This window comes from Lagopus muta, chromosome 4 (genome assembly GCF_023343835.1).
Source record: "Lagopus muta isolate bLagMut1 chromosome 4, bLagMut1 primary, whole genome shotgun sequence".
NCBI lineage: Eukaryota > Metazoa > Chordata > Aves > Galliformes > Phasianidae > Lagopus > Lagopus muta.
In genome coordinates, this window is record NC_064436.1 from 17,604,762 (window position 1) to 17,632,019 (window position 27,258).

Below are 27,258 nucleotides of genomic sequence, written 5' to 3' on the forward strand. Positions count from 1 at the left end.
CCTATATTTATAGCTTCTTTTTATATTTATAGCTTCTGTTGGCTCAAGACACTTCTGAGTAGAAGGATTTATAGGTGAATATTTGTTCTTGTTGTTCATTTCAAATACTTCTGCTGTCAGCTCAATTACTTTTTTTGTGACTTGCCTACATTTCTGCTACAATTATACAACAGAAAATAGAATGTTTAGTATAAAATGCATCTATGTATGCATAAATGAAGAGCTGCTCTTACATCTGTAATTGAAAGATATTCTTCAAAGTCTAATGGTTACAAAATTGAAGTAATAGAGTTTTGATTTATCATATTGCCTAAAACTTAATGGTTTGGTTTCTACAGCAAAAGACTTTTTCAAGCAGTTTTGCGAGGGGCATCAAATTGCCTACAAGCAAAATAATCCATTTGTGACTGTGCATTCATGTGCTTTTATTAGCAAATATGATTAATATTAACATGTTTGCATTCCATTGGGAAAACCAAATTTAGGTATTTCCTTAAAAACCTGATTGATTGATTGATTGATTGGAGCACTGTCTATCCACTGAATAGTAGTGCCCTTCTTGAGTACTCAGGGCTTCTAAAATTGAGGCGTGAGTTGTGAGTTCAGCCCATGTGACTATGCCCCTGTTGGTTCTCCTTTTGGAGTAATCTGAGAAGTAATTAATGTGGTGAGACGAAAAACTAGAAATAAGGATTTGTGTTCTTTGTTCAGATAATTTTTCAGAATGTGATTATAGGAAATAGTGAATCACTACGAGTTACAGTGTTTGGTGAAAATGAGCGTATGTCCATCCAGTTTGTTGCATGAAAGCATCTTGCTGGTTGCAATGGCTGGTTTTATTATTAATAATAAGCACTACAAATTTTGAAAGTGATAAATTTATGAAAAGAACCATAATAAGACATTTTGTTAGCAGAAATGTTCATTTTCTATTTACTGGAATGATTAAAGCATTGGGGGAAGTAATAACAAAGAAATGAATCACAAATTCTCACATAAATAAACGAAAAATTAATGGTTTAATCAACAGGAGTACGTATACTGGCTTAGTCTTGGCTAAGCATGTTTCAGATTTGAAATGAAAACTTTCTCAACAAATTATTCATAGCTGATTCATAGATCCAGTGCGAAAATTTCATGCTTTCTGTTAATTAAAAGGAAAATCTGTCCCATTAATGAGAGTGAAATGAGGCTAGCCACTATGGTTAATGTGTTAATACACTGTTGAAAAAAATTAATTTGCACTATAATAAATGTTAATTTGAAACCAAGGCAGATTATACTAGTTCCATAATTAACTGTAAATGCTTCACCCCAAGGACTTTGTTTAGCACAGTAACTGCTTGAATAGAAAGGACTGAATAACTGTGACTAAATCATGAGGTCTAAGCAGCTTGCGCCTAAACCTCTGTTCAACCTGTGTCTCCCAAGGACTGCCATAGTACATCAGTAATTAATATTCTTGGGAGAAGGTATTCCTGATTTATGTTGTAGGATACAAAGTGATGCGTTGATACTGCTCTGCGCTCTGATATGCACCTCTCTGCAGCCAATGAGCTGAAGAGTTTGAATTCGAAATTCACATCCAGCTTCAAATCTCATGGAAAAATGATTCTCAGTGAATATTATGTTCCATGTAGGGGCTTAACCTCAGGCTAGCTGTGGTCACTGCAGGAGCACTGCCTGTTTCACTGTAGCACTTACACATGCTGTGGTTTAAATATGTTTCCATTATTTATGTTTTTATGTTTTGGATGTTGGGTTTTGTTGTTTTTTTTTTCCTGTTTTTTCACATCACCATGTTTTTCAGTGCATTGCACTGCTGGAATTTGTTGCCTTCAAAATGAAAAAGTAGAAACCTAATAAAATGAGAGGAAGCCTCAGGAAAGCATGTGTACGTGCAACTAATTTTTATTTATTAAAATACGTTAGAGGGTAATTTTTCAAGGTTTCATGTTTTATCCGCTTTGAATTGTAAAGCTATGAAAGCTTTCCTTGTAGTCCCCTTCTTAAATTGTATGCACTGGTGTTCTGTGAGTTAAAAACACAATAGCGTAAGGAAGCTGAGTTGTTATGTATCATAGTGTGGGAAAATATCAGGAACACAAAAGCTGAAGCAGATCAGAGCTCTCAACTGAAATATTTGGAATAGCCCAAATCTCTCTTTATGATTATTTTCAGACACATTCTCATGAGTAAGTCTGCTTCTGCCCTAGAAATCCCTAATACCATCACATGGGAATGAAGTGATAGCACTAGCACATGGCTGCAGTTGACTAAAGGCAGTCAAATTCCACTCCATGAAGCAGAGTTATGGTTCTGTAGATGAAGATTTCTTGGTTGAAGCAGCAAGTAGACCTTGAGAGAAAGTATTTCTTGTATCTAGTTTGCACTGTATGTATATTTTAAGAAAATGAAAAAAATTGTCTAATTTGAACTATGTATATTAAAATCTGATAATCTAAGGTCTACAAGTATAAATTGATTGAGATCTGCTGACTTAAGGCTTTTTTTAGGGACTGCTCAGATGGTGTGAAATCAGCATATTGGACTTTTTTTTACGGTGAGGTACTGTAGTAAAGAGAAGAACTTTACACAGCATTTTCCTGTGTACATAACACAGCAAGGCTGAATCATTGTATATTGACTTCACTGTCTCACTATTCAGCGTAGATCCTTCACTTCTGAGCTTTGGGCATGATCAGAAATAATTCATGTGTAATACTACGAGATTCTTTTTTGGGGCTTTTCTGTACTGTCATGGAAACCTCAATTTGTTTTAATTTGCTAATAAAAGCTTCTTAAAATAATCTTTATAAGGGATATAATTTGTGCCAAATGTAATATGACCACATTATCCCTTTCTTGTCATTTTGAAAAAAGAGAAAGTTGGAGGACTGAAGAAGAAGGTGCACATTTGGAAATCTATCTTGCCTTAGATAGAAATGCAATGCAAATTGAGCCAAGTTGTATAAATTGAAAAGGCTTTTTTTTCTGAGTTTCTTCGTTGTCTAAGGCTCAGTGCTTTCCTAACCAATATCCAGAGAATTTCCCTGATGTTTCCTTCCCTTTAGGAAGTTGTCAGTTTTGCTTTATTTTATAGGTTACTTTTTGAAAATCGGGTATACTGTTTTGAATGTATTCTTTCAAATCTGCAGTTAGTGACACTTGCAGTGGACACTGAACAATGAAGCTTTTGGTAGAAAGCAGTTTTAATCCAGGAGCAATGTGTTAACTCTATTCATTTTCTTTCTTCTCCTTTTCCTCATGGCTTCCTTTAGGTTTTCTCTATGTGTGTACCTTAGAGACAGTGAACTTCCAGTTAATTAATATTTGAGATGATCAAGGACACTTTGCAGAATAAAATGTAGAAAAATCCATGATGGTTACATCAATGTTGCTCATTTTGTTAGCTGATTTAGTACCTTTAGGCACATTTGTGCTCATACAAACTCAAACTCTAATGTAGACAGGCCTCGGGGCCGTTTAGCCATTCTTAATAAGCTTTGAATGCTGTTTAACCACTTGCACCAATCAGCTCAGCTGTAACAGTGCTGCGAAACTGGATGGTGCCTTTGAATGGAAGTGTGAATATAGCTGAGAATGCTCCTGCTTTGCTCATGTAGCCAGTGCTCAATAACGTCTTTCCTGGTTTCCAAATTTGGAGACTGATTTCAGAAAATTCAGTCACTTATTTTTTACCGCATCATCATTATCATTGTAGTAATTTGTTTTCCAACTGAGACAAGACTAGAATCTCACTGAGGGCAATACTGTATTAAGAGCAAACAAAAACAATTTCCTGCAATGTTACTATCCCTTTCAACATGATGTACCCCTAGAAAGGAAGGTGCAGGTGTACATTCTCCTCTTTCCCAATTATTTGGGCCCTGCCTGGTTAGGGAAAAAATGTGACAGAATCTGAAGTGAGCAGAGGGAAACCAGAATTCTGATTATTGAGTGTCTCAATATTAAATTGCAGTTGTAAGTGTTGTTGTGCCCAAATTCCATGCCCAATGTGAAAGATCACCCACAGCTGATATGCAGGAGGTTTGCTGAACTTGAAGCCACGCCTGCACATCTGCAGCTACTGTCCTGTCCCAAGCACTACAGACAGGAACTCATTGCATATCAAGTCTGAGCTTGTTCAGTGTAGCCATAAGGTTTTTATTTGTTAGGCACTAAAGTTCACTGGTCTGATAAACCTAGCAGAACGCTTTCAGTGCTGCCCTGAAGATATGCATGCTTGCAAAAAAAGCACTGTAGGTTTTCAGGAAGCATGCACCCCCAGCAAGAGGGCTTCCAAACAAAGAGGCAGTCCAGGCACTTTTTTTCACCTAGATGATGCCAAGTATGTTTGTACTTTAATGCCCTTTAAGCAAGAGAACTACAGACTTGGGTGGCTATGGGGAGCCTGTGTGTTTGTGTAAGAGTGCACTACAAATGATGGCGGGAGTCCTGGCAGTAATGAAATACATGCTGCTCCCAAGAATGGGTTTTGTGTTTACAGCCTGAAATATTTTAAGATTACAGCTCTTATTTTAGTTGACTTGGGGGAATACTCTGACTTTTTATTCCTTTATTTCTATCCTGCTCATACTGAACCAAAGCAGGAGTTCTTGACATGCTTTTAATCCTAGCTACTCTCAGATCAAATTTGGTTTAGGGATTGAGAGATAAATATTTATTTTAAGTTTTTTCCTGTATGTGTTCTCAAAGTAAAGGCAAAAATTGTGGTCCTTTCTTTAAAATGTTTAAGTGTGATCATAAGAACAGTGATAATTGCTTGCCAGAGAAAATATCTCATTCATTTCAGTTATTTCTTAGTCAGTCACATGTTAGGGTGTCATTATTAGATATCACACAAGTGCAGAACAAAGAAATGATAAATATGTCATCTTTTTTTTTTTTTCTGTAAATAACAATAAAAAATCATCTATCTGTTATTGAAGCATATATTCCAGAAGATTCATATTTTGACAGAAATATAACACTGCTCTACTTTTATCTTTTCCTCAGGAGAGAGTGAAATAAATATACATTAAGCAAGTTTGATTTTCTCTCCATTTTGGAGACATGGCATGGAGAGGGTCATGGATCAAATTTTGAATCTTTTCCATTAGAGAGAATATTCTATGATTTTCTATGAGGAAAATTCACCCATCGTCAATTTAAGAAGGTAACCATGAATGATGGCTGCTCTAGGATCCTGGAAAATGCCTGAATTAGGAGGTAAATCTAGGGAGGTGGAATATAAATTGTTGTAAAGGACAACTTCACATGTACAAAGATGCATTCCTGATCCCTCTCAAAAAGTTGACTGATAACGTATAGGACAGGAAATAGTAGATGAAGCAAATAGAATATGTGGTGCATGCACATCAGTATATGTTACTTGCATGTAAAGAAGGAAATAAGCTTGTTTTATTTCATTGGCACACATCTACGTTTACCTGTAGCTCTTTTATTGCAAGCATCAGACATCGCAATAATGAAGCTTTTTAAAATATGTTTCCAGGATACCAGTGTAGAAAATGAACTGAACTTTAACTTCTCTTGATTACTTAGAGCTTTTGTCTCACTTAGTTGAAATTTAATCCGTATCTGTCTTTCATTAACTTTATGTAAAGTCCCTCCTTTCCTCTCTTCAAGTTTCTGATTAATTACAACAGAGATTTTTTTGTCTTTTTTTTTTTTTTTTTTTTTTTAAAGGATTCTCTTGATTCTTCCGGTGAAAATGCTTACTGTGTGCATAAGAAAAGGGTACCATAAAAACATAGGGTTTGAAGGCTCTGCCAGTCAAAGTAACAAGCAGACACATCAAAACTTCCCTAGCAACTCTTGCTGTGGTATCCAGGCAGATGGTGGCCTCTTGCTCAGTAGAGGGGTAGGAGTCAGAAAAGCTGAAAAAACAGAAACGAAATATCTAGGTAAAAATTAAAAACAAACAAACAAACAAAAAAACTACCCAGTGAAGGTTTTCTAGGCTCAACTTTTCCCATGCCTCTGAAATCAAACAGGAACATTTTTTTCTTTCTATCTCAGTGATGCTGCAATGGCAGAGATCAAACGTGATGTCATCAGATGAAGGAGCACAGAGACTCCAGGCTGGCCTCTGGGACTTGGGGATTTAGGTGCCCATCAGCAGAGTGGGCAGCACCATATAAAAAAAAAACACTTGGAGGGAATGCAACATGCCCCTAAATGAGAATATGAAAATGTCTTCAGTACAGCTACATAGAAGTGTCTGAGATTTTATGTTTAATTGTGTGGCAAATTTACATCCCATTCCAGTGATCTTGGTACCTTCTTGCTCACAGCTGATGTTCCTGGATAGGGAAGGGATGGGAGGAGGGAAAGGTTTTTCCATTCCTGTCCCTCACCACTTCAGAAAATGGCTCCAGCAGTTTCTTGACACATTTCACACAGCTTCATTGTGCTGTGCTAGCCTGTCTGCCTGGGTTAAGTTGGGATTTAATTGGACTTGTGATGGACCATAATTATGTGCATGCATTCAGAGTTTTGCTGAGGTCCACAGCAAGATTCATTGTAATTTATTTCTTCATGACAAATGTGCAGTTCTACCTCCCACACAATAGACCAAATAATGACCTTCTGAAATCATTGTGACTTCTTTCTTTCTGCCTTTCCTTTTCTTTCTTCTTATTTTTTAACTGGTTCAGCTTTGCTCTCTGTCTGCATACTTGGATACTCACAAAGGACTCCTGCTGTACTTACTCCCAGTTGAAAATACAGCCTTATAGCCAACTTGTTTTTCTTATCAATCAGTCTGGAGAGAATAGCTCTCTATCTTGTTGATCATTCTTGTGTAAAGCTCATGTATCACTTCAAGGATTGTCTAGATATTGGTTCTGTCAGTTTGCTTCTATCACTGTCCAAAAGCAAAGACGATGTGCCCATAATATTAATAGTCAGAATAGGAAACATATATCACAGCTCTGGTTCACGTTAGTCAAAAAGGATGATTGAAAGAACACTATGAAAATGCAGTGCTTAGAGGTAGAAGGATGTTTGACAGTACCTAAGGGAGAAAGAAATGTGATTCTGGAAAAATTATGACAGTCTATATAATGGGCCTTTCATAATTTACATCAGGGACCTGGAACTGTAATCTCTTACACAGATGAGTTATTTTTCTCACGTGAGTAATTTTGACTGAATAATTGCATTGACTGTAGAGGAACTGTTACCATAAATACAAGTTGAGTTTCTGATGTTTATCAGTTTATCCTTGAGAAAAAGAAAAAAGAAGCAATTAAAAATGATGCTGTAAGTTTCTCTTCTATGAAAAAAATATAGATCAGGTTTAGGCTGAAATCAGGTTTAGGCTGAAGTGATCTTTAATCATTTTATCTTTGCAAAAGTGTTTGTCTTTTTTTTTCTTTATAGCTCTTTTCACTGGCTATTGCCAATTCCACAAATGCTGCTAAAATGCAGAACCAATGCTGTTTTTAACAATGTGCATTGTTTTTTCCTTTACTGGGGTTTCTCAAATCTTCTTAAAGTTCTCCCATTCTCTTTACTCTTCTCCACCAGATTTCCAATTTATTTTTAAAAAATGATACTAGGGATCTAATTTAAGCCTCTTTATTTAGTAAGTGAAAAGAAATGAGCAACTGTTCCATGATGAAAATTCTAGAGAAATAATTCTTAGCAAGTGAATTCCTGTGATTTATTAAGGAACTATATGGAATGGCTCAAATTGCCATTTTTCTGTTGCTTGTATTTGTTACAATGTGCTTTTCTGCAATGTTTGCTTCTCCAATAAAGCCTTTGCATTCTGTACTTAACAGCCTGAAACAGAATCTGTTTAGAATATCTACCCATATTTGAAGGCTAGGAAGTTTCACCTTGCCATTGTAAAGGAGCACTTGTGGCTGTGCTGTTGAGTCACTGATAAACTGCTATCTGCTAACATCTGTCCAATATTATTATTATTGAACATGGCATTGCATGGAGTACTTTTTATTGACTTTGAACTACATATCTTGTTAACAACTTCTAATGAAACTTGAAGGATATCAGATCTAAGGTATGTAGACGGATCTTTGAAAATAGATTTCAGCCCAGCAGTTTTGCAGGAAGAAACTGACTGTGAACCATGTTGTTCGATGTTAGGACAAAAAATTTCTTATCAAGCTTATGTTATGGCAATATCATAAACCTCCAAACTATGCATTACCTTCATTTACTTGTTAAAAGTAGGGTAATAGCAGGAATTTAAAAATAAATAAATGGATAAAAGTAGAAGGCATTTACCAGGAAAATAAATTTAGGAAGGTCACACCCAGAGAACTGTGGTCAACAGCTCAATGTCTAGGTGGACACCACTGACAAATGATGTCCCTCAGGGGGTATATTTTGGGACTGATGCTGCTTACTTTGCTTCATTGATGGCATGACAATGGGCTTAGCAAGTCTGTTGATAACACCAAGCTGAGTGGGTGCAGTTCATACTCTAGAGGGAAGGGATGCCAGCCAGAAGGATTTGGACAGTGAAGTCTTGAGTCTTGGCTTGAGAAGTGAATAGATTTTTTACTTAGAGAGTGGTGAGGCACTGGCACAGAAGTAGAGAAGCTGTAGGTGTCCCATCCCTAGAGATACTCAAGGCCATGTTGGATGGGGCTTTGGGCAGCCTGGTGGAGTCAGTGGCCCCTTTGCCCATGGCAGGGTGATCACTAGGTAATCTTTCTAAGGTTCCTTCCAACCCAAGCAATTATTTGATTCTATGAAAATTTAGAACCTTAATGAAAAACAGGCTGATGTTTTTATCCACACCTTTTCAAAGATTCAGTGAGTACCAGTGTGGAACTGGATTTAGAGTGATGTTGGACTATTAGTAGGAGCCATGCATTTTGTTGATCTGTTATCAAGCATTAAACCACATGGCTGATGGGCTTCACATTTGGTGGTCAGAATAATTTCAGTACACTTACAATAAATTTTCTTTTAGCACACATACTTCTGGGAAGATTTTATCACAGGGAACTCCAAGCCTACAGCCAGATAGAATTCATTTAAACTGTTCTTGATTCTTGAACTCTTATTGCCACGAAAAAAGTGCTTTCAGTCGGCTTATTTGGCTGGATGCTTTGTTTGTGCACAAGTCAAAAATGCAGGCTATCTTGCTTGAACCTCTGCTACTGCTGTTCTCTGCAGAGAAGTGAAATGACAGGAGTAGCACCTCCACAAACCTCAAGAGCACAGAAGGCTGATGGCTTTAGTGATATTTTGTCTTTTGAGCAGTGACCTTCATTAATAACACCTGTGATAGGAAAATGAAGTACTTTCCATTTCACTAATGTCAAGCTGATGCTTGTCAACAGATCCTTTTAAAGGTGGACAGTGACAAAGAAAAATAGTAGCACTGTTACATTCTGTAATACATGACTTTCAGTGTTTCCCCTGTTACACTGGCAGATGGGATTTTAATTTTCTAACAAGTATAAAAGGAGTTGAAACTACATTTCTGTATCTCTAAAAAATACGCAACATCCTGCCAACTTAATCAAGACTGGATTTTTAAGGCACTCAGCTTAAGTTTAAAAATCTAAATGGAATGGGCGAGTTTTCTCTGCATTCTGCAGCTCCTATTGAGGATAATCTGGCTAACATAGATGTTGAGCAATTGAGAGAGTCTGGCCTTAAAATAGTCACTTGATACTCCTAGATAAAGAAGGTGGATGGAGCCTTGCATTTTTAACTTCTTGGTGTAAATTCAGTCTACATGTTTAAATGTTCCCCTAAATAAATGCTTTTAAACATTTAAAAAGAGCACCCACCTCTAGTAACAGAGAACAGAAGAATGGTGTCAAACAGACTATTTCAAATTTAGTCAGTATTTTGCTTTCTTCTTTTGGTTGCTGAAGCTAGGAACAGATAGGAAACAGATAGGAAGGTTTTCTTCTCGAAATTAGCTACCATTGAGGGAATTGGTATTCTATCTATGAGTTTTTATTGATGCTGTGTGTGTATGTGTATTGTATGTGTGTGTGTGTTCAAGCAGTGACAATGTAGAAGTGTTTATTCACACTACCAAAGAACTTTCTGAATCAGTGACCCTATTTCTTGTATTGATATTATTGCTTCTCTCCTTCAAATCTGTCCTCAAAGCCCTTGTTTTTCACCCTCTTTCTGACTATGATTTCCATCCTAATTGACTGTTCTTCTCATTAAACTGGTGTAGAGCAAGAGCAACTGTAGTACAATCTGTTGAATTACTGAGGTGTAAAATCAGATACGGATGAGAAGGGTAAGGTTATGCAAAATTACTAGCTGTACATGATTCCTTTACAAGTTTTATTTGAATCAGTGTCCTTTTCTTGAGTGCAGTCAGGCCAGCTAATGTACACTCAGAAGGAATCTTGTGCATTGTTTTTTTTTTTTTTTTCACTTTTAACTGTTTCCTGCCTTGACAGACACATTACCTATATAATTCCATATTGGAGACAGAAGTAAAGAAACATGAAAATATGAATTTACATATTTATATGTTCTACCAGAAGAGCACATATTGAAATTGACAGATACTATTTTATCATCTCTATTTTCTCCTGCAGCATCCCAAACTTTCTTCACTAGCAGCCTAGTCACCTAAAGCATGCATTAAGAATGACCTTTTATCAAACTTGACAGTAATTTCTATACAGGTTAAAGCCTAGAGTTAATGGCTATTCTCCTGAGCTTCTTTTGTCACATTAACAGGTTGAAAGGCTTCTTTATATCCTAAGTTTTGACAACAAAAAAAGGCAACATCAGTAATGCATTTATTTTCCCTATATCGAAATGCATGCCAGCAGCCTTCAGTCTGGAGGTGGTTCACTCAAAGGGTAGTTTCTGCATGTATTTGGGTGTAGAGGATGGTGAGATAATTAAAACTACAGCTGGGAGAAATCTGTTATCACCTCTGAATCTTCACAAAGGAAAAAAATATGAAGATTTGAACATAGATTTAGACTTATGTTTGATTCTTCAGCTTGAAATATGATGACAATGAGTTTAATTTAAAGCCCACGTTCAACTGAGATACTCAGGTTTTCTATGTAGTTTTCTAACTTTCAAATGGATTTCAGCTTAAAAAAATGAAAGTAGCAGTTGAAGAGCAGAGATGGTTTAGAAAAGTACCATTACAACGAAAAAAAAATCCAGTTATGTGTAGAAGAGATTTCAAGACATTCTTAAGAAGAGGAGGCACAGGCAATTGTACATAAGCCTAACATATCAGAATATCCATGATGGTTTGAATCTCTTTATTATTTTGGAATATGCAGTTTCCAGGTAGGAGATACATTACATTATTGTTCACTGATAATTTGAGTGTTTGAGTTGAGTGCAGGTAGTATGATGTTGTACTCGTGACTTTGAGTTAAAGCAGCATAGTTCAAAACAGATGTGTTGTTGGGTTTTTTGTTTTGTATCATAACAGCAGCTCTTATAAGCCCTTTTTATAAGGATAATTAGAATATAAATCAAAACATAAATTTAGAAATTGTGAGACTAAGTTTAAAAGAAGATCCTGAAAAAGAAAGCATCTAATGAGTACTGTTTTAAACCTGTAGTTTACTGGCTGACCTCCAAAGTGGAGTGGGTTTCTGATTATAGATTCCTAAATAATAAGCACATTATGAGTTCTTCTTGAGGAAGGAAATAAAAGAAATTAAACAATCAGTTCAATCAGACAGAAGGAGCGATTGTGTAAGAGTTCTTATTACAAGCCCACAGTCATATTCTCTGAAGTATTAGTGTAGTGGGGTTTTTTAATACTTTTTTTTAATATATATATATACTTATTAAATGTTCAACTGTTGATTTTCTTTTACACTGTATGCACTTTTAGTTTGGGGCTGATCTCTCTACTTGACCGTAAAATCTCTTAAAATCTCCCTTACATCTAAAAATCTTAATACAAAGGAGATGAAATCTTCCCTGGAACTTGATTTGTTTTAAATATAATAAAGATGGCAAGTAGAATCAATATAAAACTAATTTTTTAGTGGAATAACTCAATTTCATTTAGTTTAAACATACAATCTTTTGAAATAAATCTGGTAGAAGAAGAAAGAAAACCAATCAAGTAGTTCAACTACTTTCTTTTTCAAAGAAACGTGTTCTCATGAGACAAGCAAATTAAGCCATGTCAGCAATCTCCAGTGTCCTTAGAAGGTACTGGAAGACTTCCTTTCCCCCAAAGTGCTGTAGAAGCTTGCCTTTTAATGCTTGATAACTATATGATTAGTGACCTAGGGAATTCTTTGTCTCATTTAACCTGCAGAATTCCATTTTTCTTAGAAGGAACTTGAGGGGAATGGATCCCAGAAAAATGATGCTGCTCCATAAGAACAAAAATAATAGATGTTGTCATGTCTTTTTCATCTCAAATGTGGAAATGGTCAGAGATTAAAATGAGATTCAAAAATTATTACCTTTGCTGAAGAGAGATTTTTCTGAGTTTTAGTTTCTGGTGAGCTTTATAAATCAGCAACTGATTTCCCTATTGAGAAGCTCAAAGGCTAAGAGCAGAGACACAGAAAAGGTCTTGCTGGGCATCAGTAGGAATGAATGCTGCAGAAAACCTGATAAAATGGTTATGGCTTGATGAACTAGCCACTAGTAGAAAAAGAAAAAGGAAAAAAAAAAAGCAGAGTCAGGGTGACCTGCAACATTTAGTTTGATGTAGTACAACTTTGTCCATTTACTTCTCCAGTGTTTACCTTATCGCTTTACCCTTTTTTTAGTGCTACGTGCACATTACCTATGTAAATCTTCTTGGGTTGTATGTTACTGTTTGAAGATCCATTTGCAGTATGGCAGACAGCTCCAGGTGCTCAAGATAGTCAAACCACTTTTTCTTCAGTTAAAGGAAATGTTAAGAAATGTCATCCTAGTTCCTATGCTTGCTGCAGATTTTTGCACAGTGGGAGCTCCCTGCCTCATGTAGCTGTGCAGGATGCCCAATTTTTGTCATATCTTAATGATCAAAAAATGCCAATCCTTAGCAGAGATAATTAAGTCACGGCACATACTTGCTTATATAATACAGAAATGGTGATTCTAAAAACTTGATCTATGGAAAGACACAGACACCAAGTCTAATGATATTGGACATAAGTTTAGCAATCTTCCAGCTGGAATAGTGCAGTTCAGTTTACAAGTGAGTGTAATTGGGGCATATTGTACACAGAGGTTATTTGGAAGAGGTTAGTACTGAGTTTATGTTCCAGCTCAACTCTTGGGTAAACTAACTAAAAAATCACTTTATAAATGATTTCAGTACTAGTCAGTTCCAAAACAAGTAATTTTGCAATGCCATCTGCTGTCTTCTGTTAAAAAAAAAAAAAAAAAGAAAGAAAAACTCATTTGGCTTGGTGGTGGTTCCATAGAAAGAACAGACTTCTAGTCTCTACCACAGCTTCTCATGGGGCAGAAAATTAACATGAAGTTCAGTTCTATTTGGAGACATTTCTTCATCATTTTGAGAAATGAGTCATGATGCCAGAGTGGCTATCTGTAGAGCAGTCCCAGCTGTAGCAAAGCTAAAATTGGAGCCTAGGAGTTGTTTGAAATACAGGGATACAGGGAATACAGGAAACAATTGAGGTGAGGAAATACTGTGTGGATCTGTCCATCCACGCAGCACTGCTGTTCATTAGATGTTTGCAGGAAACGTTCTAGATACGGAGATGAATTTTGAAGGCATGGAAAACTTTACCTGTGTTTACTTGGTAAGGGCTCTGTTCTGTGTATCTTATACAGGATATATAGGACCTTTATAAGACTATATTTGTAAGCAAGAAGAGATGCAGAAAACTTTTAATGCTATCTTCTATTAAAGTGGATGTTTCTTTTGTTGGGCAGGTATTTTTCTTGCTTGTTATTCTGAGAAATATTATTCTGAGAAGTAATGAGGATTATCGTGAGAAAAGCTCGCATGCTGGCAATGCTGCTGCTTTATTTATTTCTTATTTATTTATTTTTGGAATGTCTTACATTTAGCCCATTTGGAGGTTTGAGTATGAACAATAGAAATAGTTGTGATAAATTGTCAGCCTCTTCCAAAGATGCAGGAGTTCTGAAGTTACTGCCAGTTGACAGATGGTTTGTCCTTGCTTATTGCTTGTCTTCTTGACAGCATTTTTCTGCTCTATGCAAAATTTCCCTTGGTGTGCAGTTGAATTCTTTAGAGAAAGAAAATTATATTTTGCTTCATCCATTTTCTTGTTCACTGATTTGACTAAATGGAACACCTTCCTCAAGAAGCAGAAGTTTGATTTATTTTAATAGATTAGAAAAGTGTTAGGAAAGCTGCTGAAGTTTGACTTGAGCATTTCTGAAGTTACAAAGATATTAACAATGATACTTTATATCTATTGCTGTGGACTTCTATGACTGTATGAATGGCACTCAATGCTCGACAGCTGTATTATTTGCTGCAGGAGTTATGCAGCTAATGACAGTATTTTCAAACACTCCAGTGTGAACTTTCTGGCTGAGCAGGCACTGAGTAGGTGGAGAGGAAATCTTTTTAGTTTTCCCCCAATATCATGCAATCTGTTTCAGAACTGGCCTGCTCAAGTGCTGCTTTGATTCTTACCAGTGGAGAATTATGTGATTTGGCAATAAAAATTAGCCAAATACTAGAGGCGTATAAATGAAAAAATGCTGATTGAACAACAACAACAAAAAGTTGTTATTTGAAGTCGGTGGCTATATTGTCTGTCTTCTGCATATTCTCCAGAATTGATTTAGTTCAGTGAGACAGGAATGCGTGAGCCACTGTCCATCAAGCTGCTAGGATGCAACTTCATACTGAGGTTCTTCTACTTCTGGATGATCCTGCACAGTGAAGACCCTCATCAGAAGTGCCACCTCAACAGCACAAAATGCTTTATTTAGTATTGCTTTTGTTGCAAGCATCAGAAAGGCAGCCAGCTAGTTTCAAATATTTATTCTCCCAGTAAATAGATATAGCCTGAACTTCACAACAGTTGATATGGAGTTAATAAGATTCTGCTGCTTCTAACTGCTGCTTTTCATTGCAGTTAAGAAAACAAAATACATTTGGAAGCATAAAAACAGCTATGTTGGGTTGGACTAAAGATTCCTTTGATATCTCATCTCCAAAAGAGGCAGTAAGTGAATGCCTAAGGAGAAGTAAGAACAGAGTAAGCACAGTTTCTCAGCTACCAGCTATGTTTAGGTTTAGAGACACTGCTGGGTTGAATATAGCTTTGTGTGTTCAGTAACCCACAGGTGGATTGCTGTACAATTTCCCCTAGAGTTAGCATGAAAAGAGAATTTGTGAATGTGTGCATGGTTTAATTCTATTTTGAAAAGGGTAACTCTCTGCCAATAAATATCTTGTAGGATTCAGCTGGAATGCACACTGTAGTTTTTATCAGTTTTGTCTTAAGAGGTGAGCTGTGTAAACAATACATTTCCCCGCCTTCTGTCTTGTATGGAAATTTCCAATCTCTCCCTGGCCTTTCTGGAGTGCACAGCAGGGCTCCTTGTCACACACAGCAGAACAGGTAGATGAATCTGAGAATAGCATTGTATTCAAATATTTGAGGTTTTGAGGTTTCTAACTCCTACGAACTTCATCAAATTGTTATTGCTTCTAATATTCAGGATATCTGATTTATTTTACATTATTGCCCCTGTGTCTTTGCAAGTGGTGTTTTGTATAGTCATTATTTGCTGGCACAAAACATAAATCCATGCCAGATCACAATGTGTGAATTTCAGCCAGAAAAAAAAAAATTGTCTCTCAGATAACAGATACATTTTAACTTTTTCAATATATTGGTCATATGAAACTTCTGAACAAGTTCATCACATACATCTGTTGAAGCTACATTCTATGTACCTTTTGGTTATAATCAATTTTAGCAGGACCAGACACACTTTTGTTGTTGTTGTTGTTGTTGTTTTTTGTTTTTGCTGTTTTCTAACTGCTGTGTTATTTGTTATCATCCCTTTTAAGGGATTCTGCAGTGGCTTTCAAAGTAAACAAGTAGGCAAGGTCAGTAGATAGACAAAGGCATTGTGGAAGACTGTTTCATAACTGTAAAGGTATCCCATGCCAAGTTATAACTGTTTTGCTGACAGATAATTGGTCTAGGCTATGTTGGTGCAAGCTTTTGGTTTATTTATTTATTTTGCATTGATTTCATACAGTCTGGAACTTGTAAGTGTGTGCATAGTAAGTGCTGATTGAGAGAATCTTCTGACAGTCGCATTATGAATGTAATCATAAATTGTTCATATTTGAAGAAAACTTTAGGACTGAACAACCTCTTCCCTCAAGTGTCAAAACCAAAGGGCGCATATTTATTTTCTGTAAAACAGAGGTTCTGTCTGTTTATTTTCTTTCTACACTGAAAAACGTAAAAAGCACAATAGTTGTAAAATACCAGAAGTGGTAAAATACCAGAATTATTAATTTCATTAATAATTTTCATTATTAATGAAAATAATATAGCGCCCTGCAATTCATATAGACTTAGTGAGAAGGTGTACTGCCTAACATTGAAGTCAATTAACTGAATAATATTGTCCATACTGGGCAATGAGAGGTACTCAGAAGTGAGAAACTGAGACAGATCATCTTGATCCTGATGAAATGGGCAGTCCTGAAATAATTGAATGCTAGATCCAAGTTTAGAAATAAATACACTTTATAAAAACAAAACAAACAAACAAACAAAAAAAAACAATAACAACAAAAAACACACAATAATAAAAAAGACTTCTTGGGGGCAAAGTTATTTGCATTTTTAGGCAACTACTTTTGATACTACATCTTTGTGTGGATGGGTTAAGGAAAATACCAAAAAAGCAGCTTACAATAGGATGAAAGGAAAAGTGAATTCTAAAATTGTGGGCTATTCATAGCCCATCTAAACTTAGAATATATTAGTTTGAATGTCTCTGAGTACGTTTCAAGTTTATCTCAGGCTGACATAAGCTTTTTGAAAATGGCTTTAATATTAAGTAGATTCATGAATGCATAAAACTTTAATGGATAAAACATGATTTTTCAGCTGAGAAATTTTAGTTGCAATGGAAAAATGAGTATTTTTCAACTTAAGATTTGCAAATTACAAGTAAATCTATCACAGGTAGCCTGAGCTATTTGAGTAACTAGTGAGACCAATAAGCTTCTTCCAGAATCCTGCTCAAGTTGTCTCTGAGCTGCACTGAATAACAGTGCTGATTCTTAGAACCACACTTTGTTGAAAAGGCTTTTTCTAATTTAAATATGATAGCCTAGACAAAGTAGTCACACAAAACCAAATCCTTTTAAAGAAATTACCTGAAACTCAAGATTCAATTGAGTAGCATTTTGAGGCAGAACAAGAGCTGAGGAGTCCCTCACGCAGCACAATCATTTTTGTTTCCCTAACCTCACCACAAGCCTTGAATCTGAGGGTATTCTCCTGGTAGGCTGTCTCAGAGCCAGTGGGAACCTTGGGAGGCCTTATCTGGAGAAGTGTAGTCAGGGTAATTTTCTGTGGACAATGTAAGAAAGCATCAAAGGAACATGGCAAAATGCGCTGTTGTTATCACATAGAAAGAGTAACAAACCAAAATGCTGAATAAAGCAAGGACCTTGCTCCTAAGATAAATAATTTTCCATGAGCACACTAACAGTGATGGCCTTCCTTTCTCCCAGTTTCTGGCACCATGAGAGTTTCAAATAGGATCTCAGCTCATATACTGCTGCTCTTGGTTTTTTTCCCTGGTCTCTCTAGATCAGAATTTCTAATCTTGCCTGTCATTGTACTAAATAAGCAGTGACCCTGATTCTAATGGCCTCTGAATTAATAATGAAGGTTATCAATATGGAGTCTTTAAATAAATTGCAGCCATCCTTGGCAACTATTTTTCTGTTTGTCATTGTTAAAAGGCAAACATGCTTGCTATGCATTAATCTAAGTAGCAACAGACCAGCACCAGTCACTCACAAGAACTCCTCCAAAAGTAATGCCTCCTGTTTTAATATGTTGGCCTGCCATGTCAGAGATAGATGTTGGTGGTATGGCAGTAGAGGTTGAACCTTCCTGCAATAATTCCATTCCTTTTTTTTGCTGTGTGACAGACGGCAGCAGAGGAGCTGTCTGGCAAAATGGTGTCTGACGTGGAAGTGTGTATGAAGCAAAGGTGTGTCTTTGAATTACTCCATGTAGAAAAAATAGTACCTACTGACATACACTGATGGTTACTGAACATTTATGATGATCAAAGGAATGTGAGCACAGTGAGGTGGTGGATGTGTTTCTGAAGTGGTGACAGCAACAGCAGGTCACTTCTGCTGCTGCAGCCTTTTAACAGTATGCCATGCAAGCTCTTGTGTTCATTACTGGTAAAAATGCATAGCTAACAGAGGTGACTATGTTGATAGTGTTTTGTAGCTAAGAATTTGCCCTACCAAATAGTATGCTTTTTGTATAAGTTGTAGTTTCCATGGAAATAAAGAGGAAGCATTACTTTCAGAGCAACCTATTTACATGAATTTTCTAACATTGCAAGTTTCAAGGCCTGTTTCAATTTTTGTCTTTGTATTTTATTTTAGTTTTTTTCTGAGATTAAACGCTGTTTTAGATATTCACCGGTTTTAAATGGTGAATCAAGTTGTATACATTGATTATAAAAACAAAATTGGATTGACTTATTGAAAATAATTTCAGTGTAAATGTCAAATCAGTTTTATTTGTTTAAAAAAAAAAAAAAAAAAAAAAGTAAGCCTTTTCTATAGATTTCCTGGTACTTTTCTTCTTTACTGTGAATCAAACATGGCTTTCCACAAGAGCAGTGAACTCAGGAAGGGATCTCAAGGGAACTCAAGAGGGATAATGTTGAGAGAAAGAAGAATTAGGTAATAAAATTTCAATCCAGTACAAAGGTATCTCCTAGAATAATTTTTAGCAAGGAAATGAAGGTGATGGTGGGAGAAGGATTAGAGGCATTCTCTGCAGATAGCTAGGGACAGGCCACTGTCTATCATCCCAGTAACAGCTCTCTTTTTCAAGAGAAACTCTCTCCCCGCTTTGCGTCTCCATGCATCTCAAGGTTGTTGGCTCTTTTTGCTTGTTTTTATTTTTTAATTTTTAATTCAGAGGTTTCCATGTCATAGGCATACACTAGAAAGGCAGGAGTGCAGAAATTTGATATGAGTTACTTGATATTCATTTTTGGCCTTCCTCTCTGTTGCTCTCTCTCTGCACAATATTAAGGCAAAAACAATTTCATTTTCTCCTCAGTCAACTGAAACATATTCTATTCAGTGATGCCAGCAGTGAAGCGTATTTTTCAACTTTAATCAGCAAGTCAAACAATAACACAAATGCTTCCACAAAATTTTGCTAAAGGTTCCCCCTCTTCAATTGAATAACAAAGGTCTTGAAGAGCATGTGCTTCCATTTTTGTCATTTGCAGAGAGAATCTATTTAAGTTTTTTTGTTGTTGTTTTCTGGTTTTCATAAGCAAGCTGACTGATAGCTCGTTTGTTCTCTATTTCAGGTCGTGGAGACTAATTTGGTTGCTTTCGACTGTCACTGGATCATTATAAATGAGGTAACTGTCAAGTGAACATTGTTGTGAAGTATGAATCCTGTTTTCAGGCTTACAGACAAATATTCACACTGGTCTTGCCTTTGCCAGCAGGAAGCAGTAGCTACAACAAAGTTCAGGCCCTGCTGAGAGGGTGAACATTTAACAGAAAGAGAATGCCAAGTCTTTTGGTTTTGCCGTTTCGTTCTTGCCTATTTTAAACAGAAATGCTTAAATGAATAAATGAAAAATAAACTGAACAAAAAAATTTTCCTACCGAGTACTTGAACTGACAATTTTAGAGGATTTCCTTAAGATCATTTCTCATTCATAATGGATCTTTGTACTGAAGTGCTTTTGTTTCATTCATATTTCATTTACTTTTCTTATTTAAAAAAAGAAATTAGTAATCCGATCTTTCCCTTTCCTGTAAATATTCATCTGGAATTCAGTAATGATTGGTACCCAAAACCATAGGTATCATTAGAAGACTTTTTGGTGGACTCCTGAACCAGATCATATATCAAAGTTCCTGAAGGAAAATAAAAGAAAAAAGGAGCTCCTAATTTTAAACTGTGAAATAGGTTCTGCTATGAACGCTTGTCAGCTAAAATATGGCAAGTCAGTGTGAAGTAGCTTTGCATATGAAAACTTTGGAAAGTGCAGTTGTGCTAGATTTGAAGGCATTCACTTTGTCTTTTGTTTTCTGAAAAGCAATTTAAGTCCAGAATGGCTGAATTCCCTGAGGAGACAATGCTACCCAGTGTGTAAATTGTACATCTCCTGCATATTCTTAAAACTAAAGATAGCTTGGAGAAATTGCATATGAATTCTAGATCTACTCTGGATTTACTGTGCTCTTCTGTTTTCATACTTTGCTACTAGTTTTTCACTAGTAGTCTAAAAGCTTTCAAAGCTTTTTTTTCAAGGCAATAATAAGTTTCAGCTTTTTGCAGTGAGAGCATACTTTGTCTTTCTCCTTTAAAAGAGCGAACTTTTAGTCAACATTCTGTGGAGAGAATTATGCCTCATTAAGTGCTGTGAAGACAACCGAGGTTCAGCAGAAATTATTGCTTTGGGCCCTGCATTTCCCCTGACCAGTAATTTTCCTTGTTCTTCAGCACTGAATGGGGTGGGTCTCTCTGGCTCAGAACCCAACTCTAAGCTACAGAAGGTCACATGAACTGCACACAGACATTTCCTTTTCTGCCAGATTAAACTAGAAATTATTTGTCATCAGTGGAATATTGAAGTGGAGTTGATGTGTACTCTTCTGAGTTAAGAGTTACTATTTTTTAAAAAGATATGAACAAAGTCTCTATCAGTAGAAGACAGGTGTATGCATCAGTATAAATAAAGTTCCCAGACAGACTGGGAGTAGGTACTTTCTTTTTTTATATGTCCACTCCTCCACTCTAAAAACCGAAAAGAAAACCAAGAACCATTCCTATTACACATACTTTCTTTATGTTCTGTATTCAAAAATTAGTGTCTTTATGGAAGAAATTTTGCTTTCTGAGCATTGTTGACTGTACATAGAAGTGGATTAAACAGCACAGCAATAGAAGTATTTACCACTTTAAACTGTGTTCTCTGCTCCAAAACTATTCCTTTCCACAGCTAGTAGTGCTGAGTGATGTATGCAGAAACATGCACCACCCTTTCGATGCTTTATACTCTTGTATGCAAAATGGTGGAAGCTGAAATTAAGTTCATTCCAACTAGCCGTGCTATAAAAACATAGTCATTAAAATCTTTTTTGTATTCCATTCAGTCATCCCTGCTGTCATCTGTGGAGGACAAGAACACATTTAACACCATGCAAAGTTAACTCTTCAGCTATCTCAGCTTAATCTTTTTCTGGACCTAAATTCATATCCCCACTGAAGCAATTTACTGTCAAGCTCTGTTTGTTGATTCTAGGAATTGAACTCAGTGATCCGTGTGGATCTGTATGATTTCAATGATTTCAAAATGTTCAATATTTTGTGGATGTAAAGATCAGATTAGTAATAAAGTTTGTAGATAATGATACAAAATGAAACGAAAAAATGTTTTGCCCTATTCTTCTTTTAGTTTGTAACGCTATGTTCAAATTAAATAGAAATAGAAATATTTCCTGAATGATGAATGTGACATAATATTACTTATTTATTGCAACATTTTGCAAGTTCAGTATTAAGATCACAACACCACTACTTCAGCAGAAGTGGAGTAATATCCAGGACTTTAGTACATAAAATTGCTGGCTTGACATCCACATCTAATCCATTTGATATGATTGTCCTTTAACTATTGATGACTGTAGTACTTCCATGTGACTGTGAAGTGATCTGAGAGCTCTGCCTGGTTTTCTGCAACACGAATCTTCAATAGTGAACTTTCACACATCCATGGTTGTGTGCCTCTATTAGATAGATCACTTACAGTTATTAACTACAACAGTGCTTCTCTTGCACCCGATAAGAAAATTTACGATACCTTAAAATACAGTGAAAATCCATTGTTTGTCAAAATCCATAGGTGACAAATATTTCCTTGCAGTAAGGTACCACAATAAGCTGTATTTCTTTCCATGACTGCACTAAGCGATTACGGTGTGCTTACTGAGCGTAATAATATGGTAGGAAATACCACCCTCAGTTCTGTGATCGTGAATCTGCCTGGGTTTTTGAGGCAACATCTGTTATTTTAGTTGCTTGCTTTAAATATAATAATGTCTTGAAAGAATTCCTTAATTTTTATTGTCACGTTAGATGCTATTTTAGGTAATACAGAAAAATTGCTTGGAAACTGTATCAAAATGGAAATGCATGTGTGGGAGGAGGAATGTTGTTCCTATAAAATGAAATAATTTGCAAAAGCATAATACATCTTATTAGTCCTTTACAAATAACACAAATCTCTTCTGCCTGATCATTGGATTCTGTTGAAGAACCACTCTCCAAATAAGAATTTCTCTTTCTTCAGGGCTTGAAAGCAGATGGTACAATTCTGTACTTAAAATTTGTGAGAGTCATAGATTTGAATGTAGTCATGATCAAATATGCCTTTAAGAAAGATATGAAAATTGATTTTGCGCTCTCCCTTTCTGTTTTTCTCTCTGCTTTTTTTTTTTGTTTTGTTTTTTTGTTTTTTTGTTTTCTTCTGCACAGTAGTAAGTGTAACCTTAAAAATCCCAGGGTAGTAAAATATTTCCTTACAACTACTAAATCACTACTGCATAGTAAAATAAATTTTATTTAGTGGGCCTGAAGAAGGGACACTTGCAGAATGATTTCTTTATGCTCTTTTTTAATTAATGTTTCTTTTTTAAATTAAAATCAATTTCTGTCTCAAGCATTTTGCTTTGTTAAAGCATTCAGGGGCATCTTACTATGCTCAAGGCTGCCACCAGTTCTCCACTATTATTTTTTACTCTAGGAGAGTCTGAAACATTTTACAATGTTTACAGTAACCATAAAGAAGGTAGAAATACTAAAGCCACTAAAAAGTATTGATAGGTTTCTATCTACGACAATATGCACAACTGTGACTAACAAGAGTTAAAGTAAAACTGGAACAAATGCACAGAAAAGCTCATTTTTGTAAGAAGAGTCGGCCAGGTAGCCTATGAAAACAAAGACTGAAAGGATATGTGCTCTCTGTTTATATATCAAGCGTGAATAAATGTATCCTTCTAAAAGGCTAGAGAGGACAAGTTTGTCACACAAGTCAATTAGTTCAAAAGTTCTGTGAATCAAGTAAGAGAAAAATTAAGATTTGGAATTACCAGAAGCATCAGAGTATGAAAGAACTCCTTCAGGAAGAAGTATGGGAGAGTTTATGGGAAAAGATATAGTGATAGGTTACCTGTAACGACACAGGAGAGATCTGGAAAAATCCTTAGAGTTGTGTTCAAAACCTGCTTTCAGATGAATATTTTTTTTCCCTTGGAATGGGCTTCTCCTTGACTGATGCATTCATCTTGTCCTATTGTGTTTTGGCCCATAAAGAGAAGTATAAAGCATTTTAAGCTTGAGCAGCTTAAAATATTCAACCAAATCAGATCCCTAAATAATAGTTAAATTTCAAGAGCTCACATAATTTTACATTTGAATGTGTGTAATTGACTAACAGTAGTGTTAGAGGTTTGTTTCAACCTTTACATTTTTCAATCATGACAGCAGGTCAAGCAATAAATGCCACACCTTTTGAAAAACTGCCTTGTCATGAGGACGGCTGCACTACCATGTCTTTTGTTCAGGCAGGTTAGAGCCAATGCATAGAGATACTCTCCACGTGGGACTGGTTGGCCCTGCTTTCTCCACATACTCTTTGTTTTCTTATTTCTCTGTGAAAGCTAAAACCAAATATGATACTTTCCTTTACCTTTTTCCTCCATCTTATCTGCCTGCTTTTTCTCCATCCTGTCCAGAATTTAAGAAACCTAGGGGCAAGTAATAGGGCAAGTGCTTATGTAGGTCTGGATCTCCCTTAACTTGTCTTGGAGTTTCATCTAGTTATACCTTTCCACCAATTTGGTAAGCGTTGAGGAATACAGAAAGGGTATAGCACACATACTAGTTCAGCTTGGTCTCCAGGTGACCAATATATGGTCTTGCTTCTCACTGGAATATTTTCCTGATACATTGAGATAATCCTCTCACTTCAATTTTTTCCATCTGTGCAGACCTACGCATTCTAAATTGCAGACTTTTCTTTACTAACTTGTGTAGTAGGATGAAATGGTCATCTAATTTCTATTCATGTTCAGTTTGGAAAAGGGCAGTCTCTCCTTATTCTGAGTTCAGACATTCAAAGAAAGGTTCGAAACTTTATCTTGGGCTTTGGATTTTTCTAGAAAAGCCCACAGAACCAAGCCTAAATTTATACAGGTGTCAACTCAGTTCAACTTGGCCAACTTTGTAATTTTTTTTTGACATTTTGTGCTTGTATAACAGATCATCTGCCATCCTTCTATCATTATACTGTATCCTACTTTGAAGTGCAAATGGAAATTGTTTCCTCTCATACAATAGTTACTTTATATAGTTTTCTTAAGTCAGATCCAAAATTCACAAATGAGAGATGATATTGAAGAGTCATTATATAAAAGGCTCATCGCTCAGCTAGTGCCAAATTTTAAGAAATTGCAAAGAAATACATAGCAAATGGCAGAAGTTGAGTCTGGGTTTGTATAGGATTGCTTTCCAGTTAACCTAAAATCTGAATTTGTGATATAATCAGTAGAACTCACAGCATTTAAAATGATAGTTGTTATTCTATTGATGACTATATTTCCTTGGTACCACAAGAAAATTTCTTTGCTGTGTGGATTCTGCTATTAGTTCCCAGGTGTTGTATAAAAATATAATAACCTAAAGCTTAAAGTGAGAACTTTCTAATTAAAATGCACGAAAACGCTGATTACATATTAAAAAAAATTACTCTTTTAAGAGAGAAAAGATGAATGTTTAACCAGATGAAAGTCAAAATCTTTTCTGAAGTATTATTTAGCACTGTAGAATTGCTATTCAGAAATCTTTTTTTTTTAACGTTGTTAAAACTGTTCTAAGAGTCTTGCTATTACAGATGTGTAATGAAACCAGACTAAATTTGTAAAAGCTTCCAGAAAGGACATAGTTTAAAATCTAGATAAGATTCTTGAATTCTTGTATATGATTATTGGAAAATATTTTAAAAAATTGCATGCTCTTTGCTAAAACAGCATTTTTTTTAACCTCACAGCCAGCAAAATGATACAAACTAAGTGAAAGGACAGCATCTTAAGCTGAGAGAAATCATTATCTATGGTACATTAAGGATTAATCGACCAGAAATGGAAGATATTACAGTGGACACAGCTGATACCATGTGTTATTTTTGTTTGCAGGAAAATCTATATTTCATAAGGAACATTAATAACAGATGAATTCAAAAACTATGACAATCTGTGAAAATGAATAAAATATTCATATTGTAGTCAAGAGAGCTGAAGTTAAAATTTACATCTCGTTTGTTTTTCTTCCAAGCTTTAAAGAAAACAAGTTAATCCCAGTATGCCCAAACCTGTTGTTTCAAACTAATTCATTTAAAGAACATTAACTGAAGCCCCAGAAAATACATCAATAAATAAGTGCCAGAGTAGTTGTCTTAACTTTTGAAGAGATGTGTTTTTAAAAACCTTGGCCATCTTTTCTCAATAAAGAAAATTCACTTTAGAATCTGTCTCCTGGTTTCTTCTAAGAAATGAGCATGCATTAGAACTTTAGAGGCAGGAATGACTATAGCATTTAGTTATAGGCATAACAGAGCAGAAAACTTAAATTCTTTCAAAAGTTAAAAGCTAAGAATACGAAATTGAGAATCCAACATTCAATACGCTGTGGCTGTATGCAAAGGTATTTTAAATGAAGGCTGTTAATGGGAGCAACTCTAGAACTTCCACTTATTGGGTTGAATCTCCCAAGTTTAAATATCTGGAACGTTTTGGGGCATCAGCCTCTGATATTAAGGTAGATTATGGACAAACAATTCAGTATGATGAGAAATAGTTTTACTTCGAAGGCTGAGCAGTTTTATAGATTATTACTCCTGCTTTGCAGAAAAAAAATAGACATAGGATTGCCTTGAAAATTGCCAGCTAAGTTATTTCAGTCCTTAGAAACAGCCTGAGTTTATCTAAATACTAGGATTTTATGTGTGGGCTGGAGCCAGTTGTGGTTGTCCCTGAGCCCTGCCTGTCCCTGCATTACCTCAGGGCCACATTTTTCAGTGGTGTAAAATACTATGTTATCAAGCTGCAGGAGCTCATACTGTGTACAGGATTGTTCTTCTGATTTCCTTAACCCGCCTTAAAGTTAATCTTTCAACCTTAATGTTTCTCATATGAATGTGGGCAAATGAGTTCAAAAACTTGCACATTCTTGGCATTCTTTTTCTAGGAAATATACACTTAAGAACTGAATAATTGTCAGTACCTTCACAGAGCCTAACTAATCCTACTCTTAAAAATACATCATGCTATGACTTCCTACTGATTTATACATTATCTACTAAGAATGCTGTGAAACACTTTTAAGTAAAAGATCAGAGGCAAAAGGATAGGAAGAGGAAACCCAAAATGAAACAACTAAGCCCAATTACATCTACAGAGATTCTGTGAGGTGTGGTACAACAATTTTTGCAGTTGTTGAAAGAGTGGTAGTCAGTTCTCTTAATGAGCTAACTATGTTCTTCTTTTGTATGTTCTTCATGAGGCTATGGCTGAGCTCGGCACTAGCCTTGTAACAGTCACACATCTCTTGATGCTCTCAGTTTATTTTTCATTTATGATGAGCTAGTAAAATGTCTGTATTTTAACTTTTATGCATATTGTTTTCCTTGCCTTGTCTTCCAGGAAATCAGTGATTTGGACGTGCAAGAACTGGTGAGAAGGTCAATTGGAAGGTTAACAATTATTCGACAGACGTTTCCTGTCCCTCAAAACATAAGTCAGCGCTGTTTCCGTGGCAACCACAGAATATCTTCATCACTGTGTGATCCAAAGGATCCTTTCTCCCAAAGCATGGAGGTAGTTTACATACTGCTTTATACCCACCTGGGAGCTGTCTTTGTAGATAACTTCAAGGTTTTTCCCCAAAGGCTTAGTTAATTTAATGTTTATTTTTCATTTCTTTTCTGTCATGCAGTTTAATGGTGACT

At 35.9% G+C, this 27,258-nt stretch overlaps 1 protein-coding gene across 6 annotated transcripts in view; it reads left to right on the plus strand.

The window, feature by feature from the left end:
* GRID2 (glutamate ionotropic receptor delta type subunit 2) overlaps nucleotides 1–27,258 on the plus strand; it is a 693,845-nt gene that overhangs the window by 457,805 nt on the left and 208,782 nt on the right. For all 6 annotated transcript variants that reach the window (XR_007376242.1, XM_048941590.1, XM_048941591.1 and 3 more), the window contains 2 exons: nucleotides 19,543–19,596; nucleotides 26,954–27,127. Coding sequence is in view for 5 of the 6 variants with exons in the window: in XM_048941590.1 (XP_048797547.1) it covers nucleotides 19,543–19,596; nucleotides 26,954–27,127 (228 nt within the window). In the remaining variant the exon portion in view is untranslated. The remainder of the gene's footprint in view (nucleotides 1–19,542; nucleotides 19,597–26,953; nucleotides 27,128–27,258) is intronic.